Source organism: Drosophila ficusphila, unplaced genomic scaffold (genome assembly GCF_018152265.1).
Source record: "Drosophila ficusphila isolate 14025-0441.05 unplaced genomic scaffold, ASM1815226v1 contig_412, whole genome shotgun sequence".
Taxonomy (NCBI): Eukaryota; Metazoa; Arthropoda; class Insecta; order Diptera; family Drosophilidae; genus Drosophila; species Drosophila ficusphila.
In genome coordinates, this window is record NW_025064326.1 from 5,346,111 (window position 1) to 5,363,505 (window position 17,395).

General features: G+C 48.1%; 1 protein-coding gene across 1 annotated transcript in view; it reads left to right on the forward strand.

The window, feature by feature from the left end:
* LOC108089775 (nesprin-1) overlaps window positions 1-17,395 on the forward strand; it is a 95,045-nt gene that overhangs the window by 22,880 nt on the left and 54,770 nt on the right. The window contains 8 exon segments of the mRNA XM_017188168.2: window positions 1-8,579; window positions 8,937-9,251; window positions 9,369-10,511; window positions 10,937-11,143; window positions 11,287-11,524; window positions 11,635-12,125; window positions 12,127-14,418; window positions 16,754-17,059. Of these exon segments, the coding sequence (XP_017043657.2) occupies window positions 1-8,579; window positions 8,937-9,251; window positions 9,369-10,511; window positions 10,937-11,143; window positions 11,287-11,524; window positions 11,635-12,125; window positions 12,127-14,418; window positions 16,754-17,059 (13,571 nt within the window).

Genomic DNA, 17,395 nt, shown 5'->3' on the forward strand with positions numbered 1-17,395 from the left:
AGAACCGCGAACGGATCCGTTCTGATCTTCGCCAAATGCGGGAGAAATTCGATTATCTGCGGGATGAGGCGAATGCTTTCATGCAGCAGGTTGAGGGTGTGCTGATCCAGAAGACCTCCATCGAGGAAAGCTACACTCAGGTTTCGCACTACCTCAACGAATCGAAGGCCAAGGTTCCCGCCGGGGACGAACTGTACCCAACTTTGCCCACCAAGAAGGCTGCTCTCCAGAACTACAAGACCCAGCTCCAGGAGATCACCCTTCACAAGAACGCTCTGAAGCAATTGCACGACAAGGCTGTCACCCTTTGCGATGATGAGTCAGAGCGAAAGACCGACGAATCCATCCAGGAGTACAACACCCTCTCAAAGAAGATATCCGATAGGATCACAACCGTGGGTAATCATGTGGTCAAGCACGAGGCCTACGATCAGGTGTTGGAAAAGGCACAAGACTGGTTGAACACCATCAAATCCGAAGCCATTGATATTCTCAACGAGACTACGTTTGAGAAGGAGGGTGCCGAGGAGAAGCTGCTTGTGGTGGAGAATCTATTGCAGCACAAACCAGAGGGAGATTCCATTTTCGATACCTGCCACAAGTTGTTGGAAACGGTGCTCACACAAACCCATCCAAGTGGCCATCCTGCGTTGCTCAAGGGCTTCGAGGAGCCAAAACAATCCTGGGAGGACTTCATGACTCTGTGTCAGGATTCGTTGGTTAAACTGAAGCAGCTCTGCTCCAAATGGGATGAGTTCGATACAATTATTGAAGAGCTCGACAACTGGATGAAGAACGTGGAGGCTGTTGTGAAGAATCAGAATCTTAAGAGCACAGCGGATGCCAAGAATGCCCATTTGAAGCAGTTGCAAGAAATCGCCAAGGAAATCGAACGCCGTGGCTCGGCAATCAATGAGCTGATGGATCAAGGTCGTGAAATCGAGGGTGAAACCGATTTGAACCTGAAGTTGTCCCGCCTGAATACTCGCTATCAGACCCTAAAAAATTTGTGCAAGGAGTCGATAGCCAAGTACGTGAACTATGTGAAGGATCACGAGAGCTTCGACAAAGACTTTGATGCCTTCAAGCAGAGTCTTCAGTCCTCGGTTGACGAGCTGGCCAAGACCAATGAAATTACCGGAGATCAGAGTGTTCTGCAGGATCAGCAGAACAAACTGCGTGAGATGTCAGATAAGCGCATTTCGGACTCCACTCTTTTCGAGGGTCTCATCGATCGTGGCGAGAAGCTTTATGGACACACCAGTCCGGAAGGCCGTGAAATCATTCGACAGCAGCTGCGTGCTCTTCGCACTCTGTGGGACAACTACACAGATGACTTGAACTCGGCCACCCAGAAGATTGATCAGTGCCTGCTGCAGTTCAACGAGTTCAGCATTGCCCAGGATCAGCTCACCAAGTGGCTGAAGGACGTGGACAAGGCCATGCAGAGCCACACCGAACCGAAGACGACTCTGCAGGAGAAGCGTGCTCAACTGCAGAACCACAAGCTCCTCCATCAGGAAATCACCACGCACAATGTTCTGGTTGATAATGTCTGCGACAAGGCTCAGATATTGGTGGATCAGATCAAGGATAACTCGTTGAATGTCTACTTGGCCTCGATCAAACAACTTTTCCAGAGCATCGTCCAAAAGTCCGATGAGATCCTGCACAATCTGGAGGATTGTGTCCAGAAGCATAATGAATTGAACAATGCCTTGTCCTCCGCCAAGACTTGGATCTCCAACGAGAAGGCCAAGCTACTGGAGTGCGATGATGCTTATGGCGAGAAGGCTGACATTAAGCGAAAGATCGAGACTTTGGGTCAGTTGGCTCAGAACAAACCACAGGCTTTGAAATTGATCAGCGATATTCGTGAACTGTTTGAAAAGGTGAAAGCCACGACCTCCGAAAAGGGCAACGAAGTGCTCGACAAGGAGATCGAGGAGTTGGAAACCACCATGAAGAGCCACTTTGATGACATCGAGGGCATCGAAGGCAAGCAGAAGGACGTGCTTGCCCAATGGGATAAGTTCGAAAAGGTTCTCGAAGAGCTGACCAAGTGGTGTCGCGAGGCGGAGGCTGTTTTCCGGGAGCAGCAGCTGAAGTCCACTCTCCACGAGAAAGTGGAGCAGCTGGAGAAGTACAAGATCCAAAGGGAGTTGATTCTCCAAAAGGAGAAGGAGATCGATGCCTTTGGAGATGCTGCTCATGCTTTGCTCAACAACTGTGGAGCCGATCGTCTGAAGACTCTAACCACTCAGATCACCAATCGCTATCAGCTGCTTCAAGTGCTCAGCAAGGAAGTGGTCAACCGCTGGTCCAATCTCGTGGACGACCACCAGTTCTACCAAGACAAGTACAACGAGGTTGACTTGTGGCTGCAGCCGATTGAAGCCCAGCTGGAGAAGGTGCTCCTGGATGAACCCACTCAGAGCTCGAATATCCTGCAAGTTCTGCTATCCGAAAAGGAGCAAGCAGAGAGCTTGTTCGCTGCTCTAAATGCTGCTGGGGAAAAAGCCCTGCCAGAGACATCCACTCAGGGAAGGGAGAAGATTCGCAAGGATCTGCGAGATATCCGCGATCGTTGGGACAAACTGGACGAGGGCATTCGCAATCTGGAGAAACGCCAGGAGGCACAAGGTGTACAGCTCTCCAGCTATCAGGATATTCTCAATCAAACCGTCAACTGGTTGGATCAAGTGGAGAAACTGATTCACAACGAGAACCCTGCCAGCTGGACCAGCGCTCAGGAAATCCGCTCCAAGTTGTACAAATACAAAGCCACCAACCAGGACATCAACTCCCATAAACGCATCGTCGAAGCTGTGAATGAAAAGGCAGCGGCTCTTTTGGGAAGCGCAGCTCCTGCAAATGCGGATGAGATTTCCAAGGCGGTGGCCGAGGTGAACAAGCGATACGAGCAGGTTGGTCAGGACTGTGCCAAGTTAGTTGCGGATCTGGACGGAGCATTCGATGTGTACCAGCAGTTCAGTGAACTGCAGAAGGCCCAGCAGGACTACCAGAAGAATCTTTGGGATCGCCTAACCGGTTACTCCGACTATTCTGGCAACAAGGCAGCTCTACAGGCGCGTCTTCAAAAGATCAACGAGATTCAAGATGCCTTGCCGGAGGGTGTGGCCAAACTGAAGTCGCTGGAGGATCACATCGAGCAACAGGCCAGCAATATTCCCGCCCGATCCAAGGAGGCAATGGCCCGTGATCTGGCCAACTTGCATGCCGACTTCGAGAAGTTTGGTGCTTCTCTGAGCGACGTGAAGAGTGGTCTGGAGAATCGTCTTCAGCAATGGAACGATTACGAGATCAACTTGGATCGCCTGATTAACTGGCTGGGCGAGGCGGAGAACGCTCTGAAGAACTACAACCTGAAATCCTCGTTCGAGGAGAAGGAGGAGCAGCTCAACCGATTCCAATCCCTGGCTCAGAACTTGCGTCAAAACGAAGCTGACTTCGACAAGATGAAGGACGACACCTCGGAGCTGGTGCAAAGCTCTGGCGAAACCAGGATTGCTGTCAATGTGCAGCAGGTATCCTCGCGATTCCAATCGATTCAGGCCACCGCCAAGGAGATCCTCAAGAAGTGCGAGCAGGCTGTCCAGGATCACGGTCACTTCAATGACAAGTACAAGCAGTGCGCCGATTGGTTGGCCAATGCCCAGGCTCGTTACGATGACTGCTGTGATCTGTCGAACGTGGCTTCTCGTGACGATCTCCTGAAGAAGCAAATTGTCATCCAGGAGCTCCTGGCACAGCAGCCAACTGCTACTCAGCTGCTCAATAGCACCGTTGAGCTGGGCGAGAAGTGCTATGGATCCACTGCCACCGAGGGACGCGAAGCTATTCGCAGCCAGCTGGATGATCTGACCTTCGATCAGTTGTTCGACAACATTGCCATCACTGCAAGGAAGATTCAGGACAAGATTGCCAAGTGGTCTGGCTTCGATGAGATTGCTGACAACCTGAAGAGCTGGTTGGACGAAACGGAGAATGCGCTTCCAGCTGATATTGAACTGAAAACAACGCTGGATGAGAAACGCACCAAGCTGCAGACCTATCGCGATATCCTTAACGATATCAACAACCACCAGGTGGAGTTGGGTAATCTTCAAGAGATTGCTGCCAATTTGCCAGAGAAAACGGATCTGGTGGACCAAATCCTCAAGGACATTTCTGATCGGTTTGGCAAGCTGCAAAAGCGTGCCCAGAATTACGTGGAGCGGTATGAAGGCATTGTTAGTGCCCATCAGCAGTACTCCAAGGCCGTGATGGATGCTCAGGAGTTTATCGATGCTACTCTAAATACGGTTCACTACTGGGGCGATTTAGATTTGGAACAGATCTCACTGCACACAAACCTCGATCGTCTGAAGAATCTGAAGGCCAGTTTGGCCGATGAATTCCCTCGAGTTGATCAAGTGAGGGCTTTGGGCGAGAAGGTTATTCCGGGCACCGTTGATGTGGGTCAAGTAAACATTAAGTCCCAGATCGACAGCACCCAGCAGGAATGGGAGAGTCTACTGGCCACGATCAGCTCCACCATTGAAGCCATTGAAGCTCGTCTTCAGCATTGGTCGGAATACGAACAATTACGCGACCAATGTCTGGCCTGGATTCGTGATACGGATAACAACCTGCACGCCATCGATCTTAAGGAGGATCTGCCAAAGAAGCGAGCTCAATTGGATGCTCTGAAGGCTCTTCAAGGAGACGTTCGTGCCAAGGAATTGGAGGTGGACAACGTCACGGAGAAGGCTCAAACCCTGTTGAAGGGTCCCAGCAGCAATCGTGCTTCGGGTCCCGAGTTGGTGACCAAGTACCAGCAAATCTTCCACAAGGTCAAGGAGCTCAACAACCGTTGGCAGCAGTATGTGACTTCCCACGAGGACTTCGACAACGCCATCTCCGACTGCTCATCATGGATTAATGACATCAAGGAGAAGTTGGATTACTGCTCCGATATGTCCTCGATGAGTCCCAAAGAACTGGATAAGAAAATGGCCACTATTCAGGATGTAATCTTGCTGAAGGACGAAGGTTCCGCTCGTGTCTTGAAGATCCTGGAGCAGGCTCAGCATGTGTTGGCTAACACTGCTCCGGCAGGACATGAGGCCATCAACAAGGAGCTTACAGACCTTCAAGATCTGTGGTCAGGAATTGCCTTGCGCATCATGGATGTTAAGTCTAATCTGGATGACTCTATTACTCAATGGTCTGGTTTCCTGGATCAAGTGCAGAATGTTCGAAAGTTCAACGAGTGGTTGGACGGTCTGGTTAAGGAATTGAGTGAGCATCAGACAACCATGTCAGAGAAACGAGCTCAGTTAGATCGGGTTAAGTCCACTGAAGAGAAGGTCCGCGTGGAGAAGATCGATGTGGATGCCCTCAAGATCCAAGCCAAGGAAATGATTGCCAGCGGCCAACAGAGTCAGGCCGCCTTCCAGGCCCAAAAGGTACTCGATACCTTCGATGAACTCTTCGCCAAGACCCAGAAACTGCTGTCAGATCGTCAAGATCAGTACAGGGATCATAGATTGTTCAAGGAGGCCTTCGATGACTTGGCGAGCTGGATTGGACGCGCCCGCGAGAAGTTCCCTTCGCTGAAACAGAGCAGCTTGAGCGATAAATTGGCTATTGAGAATGCTGTTCAAGCCACTGAAGCTCTTCTCAACAAACAGGCACAGGGTGAACTTCTGGTGGAACATCTGGTTCACACGGGAGAAGTTGTACTTGCTAGTACCTCTCCCCAGGGTCAGGAGATCATAAGGAATGACATCCGATCATTGCGTGATAGTTTCGAAGGTTTGTTCCGTGAAATCAACCAGCAAAAGGAGAACCTCGAGGTCACCATGGTGCAGTGGCGAGCTTACAAGGAGGAGTACGAGCGGCTGATGGAATGGTTGCAACAGATCGACATCCTTGTAAAGAACCACAAGCTGAACCTCTGTCCCAACCTGCCAGAGAAAGAGAAGCAGGTGGCTGATATGAAGGAGGTGATGAATCGTCTTGAAAAGGGCAAGGATGATATTGATAAATTCAATGCTTCGGCTGCCAGTCTGCTGAAGTCTCACCTGGATACTTATGTGAACAACCAGTTGAGGCACTTGGGTTCCGTCTATCAGGTACAGGTTAATCTAGCCAAGGATGTCCTCAAGAAAGTGGAAACCAATCGAGATCAGCATCGCGAATACGACGCCAATATGAAATCCGCGAAGGATTGGATCGCCAATGCCAAGGCCACAATTCAGTCGGCAGGCGAGGGAGCTGGCTCTAAGGAGGCTCTCCAGCGACGCCTGGAGCAGATCCAGGATCTGATTCGCAACCGTGAGGTTGGCCAGAACTTGGTCCACACTGCCATCAATAATGGCGAGAAGATAATCAGGAACACACGCTCCGATGGACGCGATGCAATCAACAGCGAGATGAAGGAACTCCAAACGGAATGGGATCGCTTGGTCAAGAAAATGTCCACCGCTAAGGTGCAACTCGAAACGAATCTGTTGCAATGGGCGGACTATAGTTCCAGCTACTCGCAGTTGCAGCAATGGATCACCGACAGGGAGGCCAAGTTGCAGCAGGCTTGTGAACAGAAGATCGTTAAGTCCAAGCGTGGTCAACCAGGTCTTAGCAGTGGCTTGAGCGAACGCAAGGCCAATCTCCGGCAGACAAACAACATTGTGCAGGATATAGTTTCCTTTGAACCAATGATTCAGTCGGTAACATCCAAGGCATCTGTTCTGCAGCAAGGTGCTCCGGGCACTGAGATCTCGGATAAGTACGAGAACCTCACCAAGCAAGCCAAGGATCTGTATGAGAAGCAGAAGAACACCATCGAGAGCTATCAGTCTTTGATTGATGCCGGAAATGAATTCGCTACCTGGCTGAGAAACGCCAAGGAACGGCTAAGCAAGTGCTCTGAACCCACGGGAGATAAGCAAGCTCTGGCAGAGAAGACCCATCAGCTGAAGATTCTGCAGGGAGAGTTGCCAGAAGGAGCTCAGAAACTTAAGAATGCTTTGGAACAGGGTGAGATCGCTTGCCGAAGTGCCGAGCCCGAGGATTGTGAAATCATCGAGCAGGAAGTGGCCCTCCTTCAAGAGGAATTCGATGCCTACAGGGAAGCCCTCAACAAGGCCAAGGATTATCTGGAAGTGGGCATTGTCAAGTGGTCAGACTACCAGGATCAGTACACCGAAGCTTTGGAGTGGTTAAGCAAGACCGAAGCCTTGGTGCAGTCTTATAACAAGTTGCAGGATAGTTTGATCCAGAAGAAGGTTGTTCTGGAACAATTCCAAGGACATCTGCAAACCCTCTTCGATTGGCAGAAGACCTTGGATGATCTGAACATGAAGGCTCAGCTCCTCTTGGAGACTTGCTCCGATACAAGGATCAGCAACGCCATCATGCAGTTGACCACCAAGTACAATGCTCTTCTGACTCTGGCCAAGGAGGTGATGCGTCGTCTGGAGATGCACTACCAGGAGCATCAGCAGCATCACAGTCTCTACGAGGAGTGTCAATCGTGGATTGAGAAGACCCGCGAGAAACTCGCCGAGTGTGATCACATACCCGGAACTCTCAACGAAGTTCAAATCAAACTGAACACCGTGAAAAACCTTCGTCAAGGTTTCGAAACGGGACAAAACAAGCTGCGTTATCTCTTGGAACTTAAGGAGAAGGTGATCATGAACACTGAACAGAACGGAGCAGCCAAGATTCAGGAGGACACCGAGTCCCTTAAGCAGGACTTCGACAAACTCTTGGTGGATCTCAACGATGTTCGCCAGAAACTGGCCAATCGACTTGCCCAGCTGGAGGAGATCTTCAAGCTGTACAAGATCCTGGTCGAATGGCTGGAAGATGTGGAGCCAAGTGTAAAGGCCAGTGATGAGTTCCTGAATGATTTGAGCGAGAAGCGCGCGGCTCTGGAGAAGTTCCGCGTCATTCAGCGCGACATCAATGGACACAACGATATTGTTGAGAAAATCAATCAGCGTCTGAAGGAGGACAACAGCTTGGATCTGAACGACTTCCAACCGGGTCTGGGCAAATTCGATGAACTGCAGACGCAGGTGAACAAGATCATTGAGTCGCTGGAGAACCAGGTGAACAGCCACGAGAAATACAAGCAGGCCTACAATGAGCTGCAGGACTGGCTGCGTCGCACTCGCATCGAGGTAGAGCAGTGTGCCGATTGTCATGGCGAGAAGGATCAAGTGGAGAGTCGCCTGAATCGCTTGGGAGACATACAATCCTCCTCCATAGAGGGCAAATCCCTGCTGGAAGCCTGCGAAGAACTCAGTCAGGCGGTGATTGCCACCAGCGGAAGCGAGGGCCAGGACAATGTGGCCCAGGAGATCAAGCACCTCACCTCGGAGTGGGAATCCCTCCAGGGTTTGTCCCGCGATGCACGCAGCAGCTTGGAGGCCTGCTTGGCTGCCTGGCAGGCATTCCTGCAGAAGTTCAACAAGATCAACCTGTGGATCGATACGATGAGCAAGCGCGTTGCCAAATCGCAGGAAGGCGAGAACAAGACCCCCGAAGATTTGGTTAATGCCAAGGTAAGAACTCTTCGTCGAGTCGAGATCTCGCAACTCGCAACTGTCGCACGCACCTCTAACCAAAAAAAAAAGTACTAAACATGTAATCGAATATAATATATATATTTAGCCAAAAGCGCGCACGTAATGTAGAATTCTCACCGACTACAAAATTTGTATCTAAATACCTTGAACCGTGAGAATTTGAATCATGTACTTAACCCTCACTAATCACTTCTGCTAACTTTTCAGCTAATCACTTTGTATACTCAATTGCAGCTAATCATTTACACAGACACTTGTCTAATGCCTAATTGCTTTATGTGCTTTCACTAATTAGTGTTTGAATATGAAACTAAAGTCTTTGTTTCTCCTTAGAAACTGCTTGAGGAAGTGCTGGCCGAAAAAGATAATGTGGAGGATCTGAATGACAACTGCGAGTTGCTAATGGAGCAGAGTGCCTGCACTCGCATTCGAGATCAGACCATCGAAACTCAGGCCAACTACACTAAGCTCTTGACTTCCGCCCAGGGATTGGTTGCCAAGATCGAGAAGAATCTGTCCGATCATACAGAGTTCCTCAACTACAAGAAGGAAATGGATGCTTGGATTGAGAAGGCTCAACAGGTTCTGGATGATTGTTCCACGGAGGGTGATGCCGCCATTATTGCCCAGAAAGTGGATACTGTTAATGTAAGTTACTATACTATACTATACCTATTTCTTCAAATCGGAACTCCTTTTAAGTTTTAACATCCTGTGTTATGAAGTTGTTTATTTAACTTATGAATTTATTAACTTCTATTGCAGTCCTTGGCCTCTCGCCTCCCAGAAGGTCAGCATCTGTTGGCTTTGGTGCAGGATGCCTACTCGAAGGCCTCGAACATCACGCCCGAAGACAAGCAAGAGAAGCTGCGAGAACTGATGACCAAGGTCCGTGAGGACTGGGATGCCCTGGGTCTGGCTGTCAAGCAAAAGTTGAGCGATCTGAAGCAGGCCCAGAACCGCTGGAACGACTTCGCTGCCAACAAGGACAAACTCGAGAAGTGGCTGAACGAAACCGAGAAGACTCTCAAGGTGGCACCGGAAACCAAGGGCGAACTGAGCGAGATGAAGACCCTGCTGGAGCGCTACAAGACCCTTTCGAATGAGCTGAAACAGAAGGGCAACGAGCTGGAGCAGCTACAGTCGGAGGCCCGTGATCTGGGCACCGAAGTGGATGCAGTGAATCGATTGCAATCCCGATGCGACAAGCTCAAGAACGATTGCTCCGCTCATATTGCGGCGCTCGAACAGGAGATGTTCGACTATAATGCCTACCACCAGAGTCTGCAGGACGTGGAGAAGTGGCTGCTGCAGATCTCCTTCCAGCTGATGGCCCACAATTCGCTGTTCATCTCTAATCGGGAGCAAACCCAGGAGCAGATCAAACAGCACGAGGCCTTGTTGGGTGAGATCCAGAAGTATCAGACCAACTTGGATGACCTGAATGCCAAGGGTCAGGCGCAGATCAAGCGCTACGAGAACTCAACTCCGGCCATTCGTCCCACGGTTGAATCCCAGCTGAAGAATATCCAGGATAGTTACAACTCCCTACTGCAAACCTCGGTGCAGATCAAGAACCGCCTTCTCGAGTCGCTGGCCAAGTTCCAGGAGTACGAGGACACCCTCGATAGCATCATGCGTAACCTGGAGACCTACGAGCCCATCATCCAAACCGAACTGGATGCCCCGGCCACGAGTCTGGAGTTGGCTCAGAACCAGTTGAGATGTGCCCAGGAAATGCAGAACAAGTTGAACAACGAGAAGTCTCGTTTGGCAGCTGCCGTTCAGGCCTGTGAGGCAGCCACTGCCTCCATAAGTCGTCCAAGTTCTCCACTGGAAACCGCCATGCAGGCCATTCCCGAAAGGGAGCTCATTGTGCGCGCCAAGCTCGAGGATCTGCTGGATCAGGTAGGATAGCATTGAATCCCTACAGCTATGCATTTGTAGCCTTGTGTTCACATTTAGTAGATTGAAATTATTTCATATATTTCCAAAAAGGAATGGAAGGATTGTGTATCAATATATCGAACTTCATTTATTTGTAATATCTTGAGTAGCTTAGTATTGTTCACATATCTTCAACATCTATATATTTATGATAAAAAAAACCGTAATTTCTTTTTTGTAAAAAACATATTTTTCCATTCCATTTTTCTTGTATTGAACTATGATTTTCTAACCAATGTTTTGTTCTTTTTATTAATCCCTTTATTAATACCATACAACCCCAACACTGCCCTAACTTTTGTTGATTTGCCGCACTCCCGTAACTGTTGTATAATTCACCATACACTCGAAAAAAATGCTATGCCTTGCGCTTTGCTGCCATAAAGAAACCGCCTCCAAAGACTCAGAGCTCAACCGAAGGTGTCAACAAAGATGATGATGAAGATGCCGATGATGTTGAGATCCAGGTTGAGCTCGGCGATGTGAATGAGGGGCTTCTGGATCCGATTGCCCACGAGCGTGTCAGCAACTATCGTCGCATAGTTCGTCTGAATAGCGCCCATGTGGGCAAGCTGAATGAACTGGTTGCTAAGGTAAGAGTAGGGATATAATCCAGAAAGGATCCCTCAGGTGGCGGATTGCATGGCTTTAATACTAATAATTGCTTGTTTGGTTTTATTGCACTATTTAGAAACATATGGAAATGCTAATTCTTGATTGGATTCCCTTTCCTTAGGTGCAATCCCACTTGGGTGGCTTGACTGCATCCGTTAGCGAACTGGAGCAACAGCAGAAGCAGCGCGCCGAGCTGCAGGATTGGGTTAAGAAGCAGCAGAGCTCCGTCTCCGATTGGATGATGCGTCCTTGCAAACTGCGTCCTGAGGCAGCTCAACAGGAGCTAGTGTCCATGAATGATTTACTAAACTCCATTGGAGATAAGAGATCGCAGTTGATGCTGGAGATGACAGGATCATGTAAGTTATACTATTAAAACTAAATTTAATCCTTAAGATACATCTAAGTCAGAAACCTTGGTCATCTTTATGACCCTCCTAATTAATTGATTTAATATTTCACCTACCAGTGGGCGATGAAGACACCGATCTGGATGACAACATCGACAAACTCGAATCGGAACTCATGGATGCCATTGCCAAGAAGCAGGCTGGCCAGAATGTAATCGATGGCTATCGCCAGGGTATGGCTGATGTCCAGAACTGGTTCGATACCCTGATCAAACGCATGGATGTTCTGGATCGCGGATCCGGTCTGAATTGTGCCCAGAAAACGGCCGCCATTAACGAGATCAAGAACGAATACGAGCTGCAAGGTCACCCGAAGATCCAGGAGCTCAAGGGCAAGGCATCGCAGGTGGCGGAGGTCATCAGCAATCTGGATGGCCAGCAGGTCGAGGAGCAAATGAAGTCGTTGGATCGCCGTTTCGCCGATCTCGGCAAACGCATCGATCGCAAGGCCCAACTGCTGGATGTGACCAACAAGGGAGTGGAGGGAGCCAAGGGCGAGATCGATCAGCTCCAGAACTGGGTGAAACAGCAGATCGAGGAGCTGCAGGCGCCCCACTCCCTTGGGCTACACGCCCAAGGATGCCGAGGCCCGCCAGCAGAAGATCAAGAGCCTGATGAAGGATGCCGAGGCCAAGCAATCCCTCGCCGATGTTCTCGAGAAGCGCGTGGCCAACATGCAACAGGAATTGGAACCCGTTGAGTATTCCCAACTGGAGTCGGCATTGCGCAATCTCAACACTGAGAATCGCAATTTATCCGGAGTTCTCAAAGCAGAACTCGATCGTGCTCTGGAGGCCAGCAAGGCTCGCAAATCCCTGGAGAACGATCTGGACAAGGCTCGCCAATGGTTGAAGACCAAAATCTCTGAAGTGCGCAAACTGCCAGTTTATCATCCACTCACCTCCGCTGAAATCGAGAAGAAGATCCAGGAGAACCGCAAATACGATGACGATGCCAAGCAGTTCAACGACAGCGTTTTAACTGATGTTCAGCGACAGGCTGCCAACATCATGAAGGATTGCGACGATGGCGACAAGGCTGCCCTGCAGCAGATCCTTGATGAAATAGCCGCCGATTATCAAACTCTGAAGGATGAGAGCAGCAAGAGAGGAAAGTCCCTGGATGATCTCCTTCAGGGTCGCAAGGCCTTTGAGGACTCGATGAAGAACATGGGCGATTGGCTGAACGAAATGGAAACCGCCACCGAAGGTGAACTGCGCACCACAAGTCTTCCAGTTTTGGAGGAGCAGTTGGCTCACTACAAGAAGCTCCTGGGCGATGCCGAGAACAAGGGAGGTCTGATCAACGATGTTTCCGAGCAAGGAAAGAGCATCCTGCCCACTTTGAGCAATGCCGACAAGCTGAAGCTTAACGACGACATCAAGAACATGAAGGATCGCTATGGCAGGATCAAGAACACCATCGATGATCGCGTGAACGCCCTGGGTGACCACATCAAGAAGTACAAGGATGCCAAGAGCAGGTTGGCCGAGTGCAGTCAGTTCTTGGGCAACATTCAGCAGAAGCTCAGGGAACTCAATCGTCCCATTGGCTCCAGGATCGAAGATGTCCAGGATCTGCTGGGCGCCTACGAAGGAATTCTCAAGGAACTTAAGGACAGCAAGAGCAAGATGGGCGATATGCAAATGGACGACTTGCCAGAGTTGCAGAGCATCTTGGCCCAACAGGATGACATGATCAAGCTGATCGAAGATCAGTTGGCCCATCTGCGTCAGCTTTTGTTGCTCCGCGAGCAGTTTATTGCCTTGATCAACGAGATTATTGCCTTCATAATGAAGTACACTGATGTTATCATTGATATTGAGAACTCCCCTGATAGTTTGGAGGACAAGATCAACAAGTACGACGATGTCATTGTTAAGATCCAGGAGTGCGAGGGTGTCCTGGCCTCCGCCAATGACAAGGGCCAGAAGATTGCCTCCGAGGGCAATGCTGCCGACAAGAACAGCATCACCGAGCAACTGCAATCCCTGAAGAATCAGCTGCAGAACCTCCGCAAGGCTGTGGAGTCGCAGCGCCAGAAGCATCAACTCCAACTGGAATCCCACAAGAAGATGGCCGCTGAACTAAGTGAAATCCTGGATTGGCTTCACAGCCACGAAGGAGCAGCCAAGTCACGTCCTCTTTTGGATCGCGATCCCGAATCAGTCGAGCGGGAGCTGCAGAAGCACCAGGGTCTCAGCCAGGACATTGAATCGTATCTCAATAAGTTCAACAAGATCAATGATGGTGTTAAAACCGAGATTGGAATGCCTAGTTCTCTGTTGGAAATGCTTTCCGAGGGCAGATCCCTGGTGGCCTCTCTGCCCCACGAACTCGAGGAGCGTGAGAAGTACCTGAAGAACAACCGCGACTCTCGTTTGGAGTACATGCAGCTGGTGGCCAAGTTCAACGATTGGGTTCACGAGGCTGAGTTGCGTCTGCAGAACAGCCAGCATGGCATCGACTACGAGCACCTGGTCCAGGATCTCGATGAACACAAGATCTTCTTTGGCAACGAGGCTCCCATCCGCAATCTGGTGCACAAGCAGATCCAGGAGGCCGCCGACAAGATCTGGTCTTCGTTGAACAACTACGAACAGTCGGAACTTTCCGCGGAATTGGCTCAGTTCCAAACCAAATTGACCAATACTCTGGCCAATGCCAAAACCCAGCAGAGTGAGTTGGAGAAGGAGGCGGAGCGCTGGAGGGAATACCAACAGTCCATCGATAGGGTCAAGGCGACCATCGAACGCACCAAGTTCAGCGATGAGCCTGTCCAGAATTTGGCCGGACTTCACTTCAACATCCAGAAGCTGACCCACGCCATCGGAAATGTCCAGGTGAGTTTTCTTTAAATTAGAAATCATAAAATAATGGGTTTCCCTTCTCCAAAAATATTTATGTACAATAGAAAATATGTATGCTAGTTAACGGGGCGGATGAGTGATAAAATTAAGTATACACCATCAATGTTGGTATCTCACTTTTAAAAAACATATACATATAGTTTAAACCTTTCTAATTCTGGGTTACAAAACATTTTTCTTCCACTTTTATGGCACCCAACTTTTACCAATGTGATTATTTTTTAAATGCAAGTCCACCATATGGATACTACATATGCTAACTTTAGTATGTGTTTAAGGCACTCCTTATAGCAGCCATGAATATTCAGCTGTTCGGTTGCATGCCTCGTTCATATATGTGTATAGTCGAAAGACCTGTTTTCCAAAAAATGACACATTGCACAAGGATGTGCCACAAACATACTTACATATGTGAATGTATCCAGTCAAGAGCAACTTTATGGACTGGAACCAAAAACAACCAAAGTGCATTCCTTTTTTCGTCTTTTGCATTTTGTAGTCGGAGATTTGCCGGCCGGCAAAACCAAGAGATACACTCTCAACGAAATGCACACTCACTTTCGATTGCAGTCGAGTGCGTTTCTCTTAGGGAACTCTCCTCTCTTAGTTCCAGATTTTTAATCTCTTTCTTTACTTTTAAGCTGGTACTGTTTTATTGAACACGTTGAGTCCCCATTTGTTTACTTTCGTAAGCTTTTACCTTGACAACTCATTAAACTTTTAACCTACTAGTTCGCTTCGCTAGTTGTCGGCTAGCTGCTTATCGTTCAGACTTCCAGTTCGATTATATTTATTCAAGGCACAAGCTCGAATTTTATGCTCAGCGACTGGAAAAAACAGCTGTTGTTGTTGCTGCTGCTGCCGCGGAACAAATTAAGCTCATGACATCATCAGCAGCCGCAACACTGTATCAACCAGTTTTGAGCCAGGGATAGTATAATTTTTAAGGGGAACACATTAATAAATTACAGAAATGTGTCTAGCTCTTTCCCTATTAATTTTTAGCAATTTTTTTCAAATCAATAACAATTTAATACAATATTTTGTTGGATAGAAAACTTAAAACTATAAAAATACTAATACTTAATCACTATTTAAAGTTTAAAATCAAAGTTAAAGTTGTAAGATCTTAGAATTAATTAACTTTACTGTTCTTATCCCTGGTTTCCTTTTAAGTAATTTAAATACAACAAGCAGCTCACATGTTAAGACAAAAGCAACAAATTTTTTTGTGAGCTTTAAGAGTATAAGCCCTTTGTTGCTCTCTTTGACTAGATTTACTCTTTTGCACTCAGCTGTTAAGTTGTTGTGCTTACTGTTTGTTGTTATTGGTTTCTAGGGCAAGCCGGCAGCATGGAATTGTTGTTGCTGCCGCCAATTGAGAGAGAGTGACGTGCACACGGTGGCGTATGCGTGATGTACACATGCGAAGCCAAACTTTAGCCGCCCACGCCCACCCAAAAATAAATGTATATACCACACACATACATAATGCCAAATCGACTTAAAAACGTGTTTGCCCGGCTTTTTCTGCTCTCTTTCGCGTAGCTCTTCGTGGGAATAAAGAGAGAGATTCTAACTCGTGCTTATTTGCTTTTGGGGCCTGTTGGGTTTTTTTTCGTTCCGTCGGATTCACTTCAAGTTGAGACGTTTATCTGTGCGGTTGCCAGCGTGTTTTTGTTTTATATTCGCGATTCGCGCATTACACTTCTACTGTATATATATATATAGAAAGAGAGCAGAAGGAAGAGAGAAGAAATCGCTATATTTGTTAAATTTGAATTACCCGTTTCGTTTTAAAAGTGCCATGTGCTTGAGGCAAGGCGCAAATTAAACAGAAATAATAGAAAAGCAAATAAAACAAAATAGCCAACCCAGATAGACATCAATAACAAAAGCCAAAGGCTAACGTCATCAGCCATTTGAAATCTATAAAAGACCAATAAGAAATCAAACAAAATAAAGGCCACAAAAAGCGGCTATACTCGAGGTGTGTGTGCATTCGTGTGTGTGTGTGTGTGTGTGCGTATGCTTGTGAAAAAATCTATAAAATTTTATAAGAATTAAGCAGCGTTTGCCTTTCAACTCCTTGGGTCAGACTTACATATGTCAAAGTTGAAATAGGGCACATATATTGAAGACGACCTACACAATTGCGATACCAGCGAACCGAACACCGAAAACTGGAATTTATAGCATTCATACGTAGCTCTTATATATTTTTTGTACAAATCGCGATTCCGGAATCGGTGTTACGTCAGAATAATTATTTCACACCGCTGTTGTCGTTCTTATTCGCACATTTCAGAGTCAAAATAGCGACCTAACGCTAGTAAATCAGCAGGCCCAATCGCTGATCCGTCAGGCCGACGCCCGAAACCGCCAGCTGATCGAGCAGGATAACGCCGGATTGAATAGATCGTGGCAGGATCTGGTCCGCAGTTTGGAGCAGCGACGCGACAACCTGCAACAGTTGGCCGAGCATTGGGACGGGTTCGAGAACAGCCTGCACGCCTGGGAAAAGGCACTTGGTCGATTGGAGGACAAGTTCCGCAATGTCGATCCGACTGTAAGATCCCGACGTCATTTGGAAGATACGAAGAATGCCATTCAGGTGAGTTGACACTTCGACACGTCCGCCGCTTAAGGTCGGCTTAGATATTTACATACATGCCAGCCACATTTAAGGGGTACACTGAGAAATAGGAGTTAAAATCATCCAGATATTTTAGTTGGGTTTTTTTCTTTAAAGATAGTATTTCAATATCACGAATATGTGATGAACTTTTCTTTGTTCCATGTTTTAAAATGGCTTCTTAATACAACATTTTGAGATAAATTTAATTTTATTTATATTACTCATTTTCATATCTCTGTGTAGCCATACATATATTATGCGGCACCCATTCATTCATTTGGTTTCGTTATGGCAATTCGCCCTCCCTTGGGG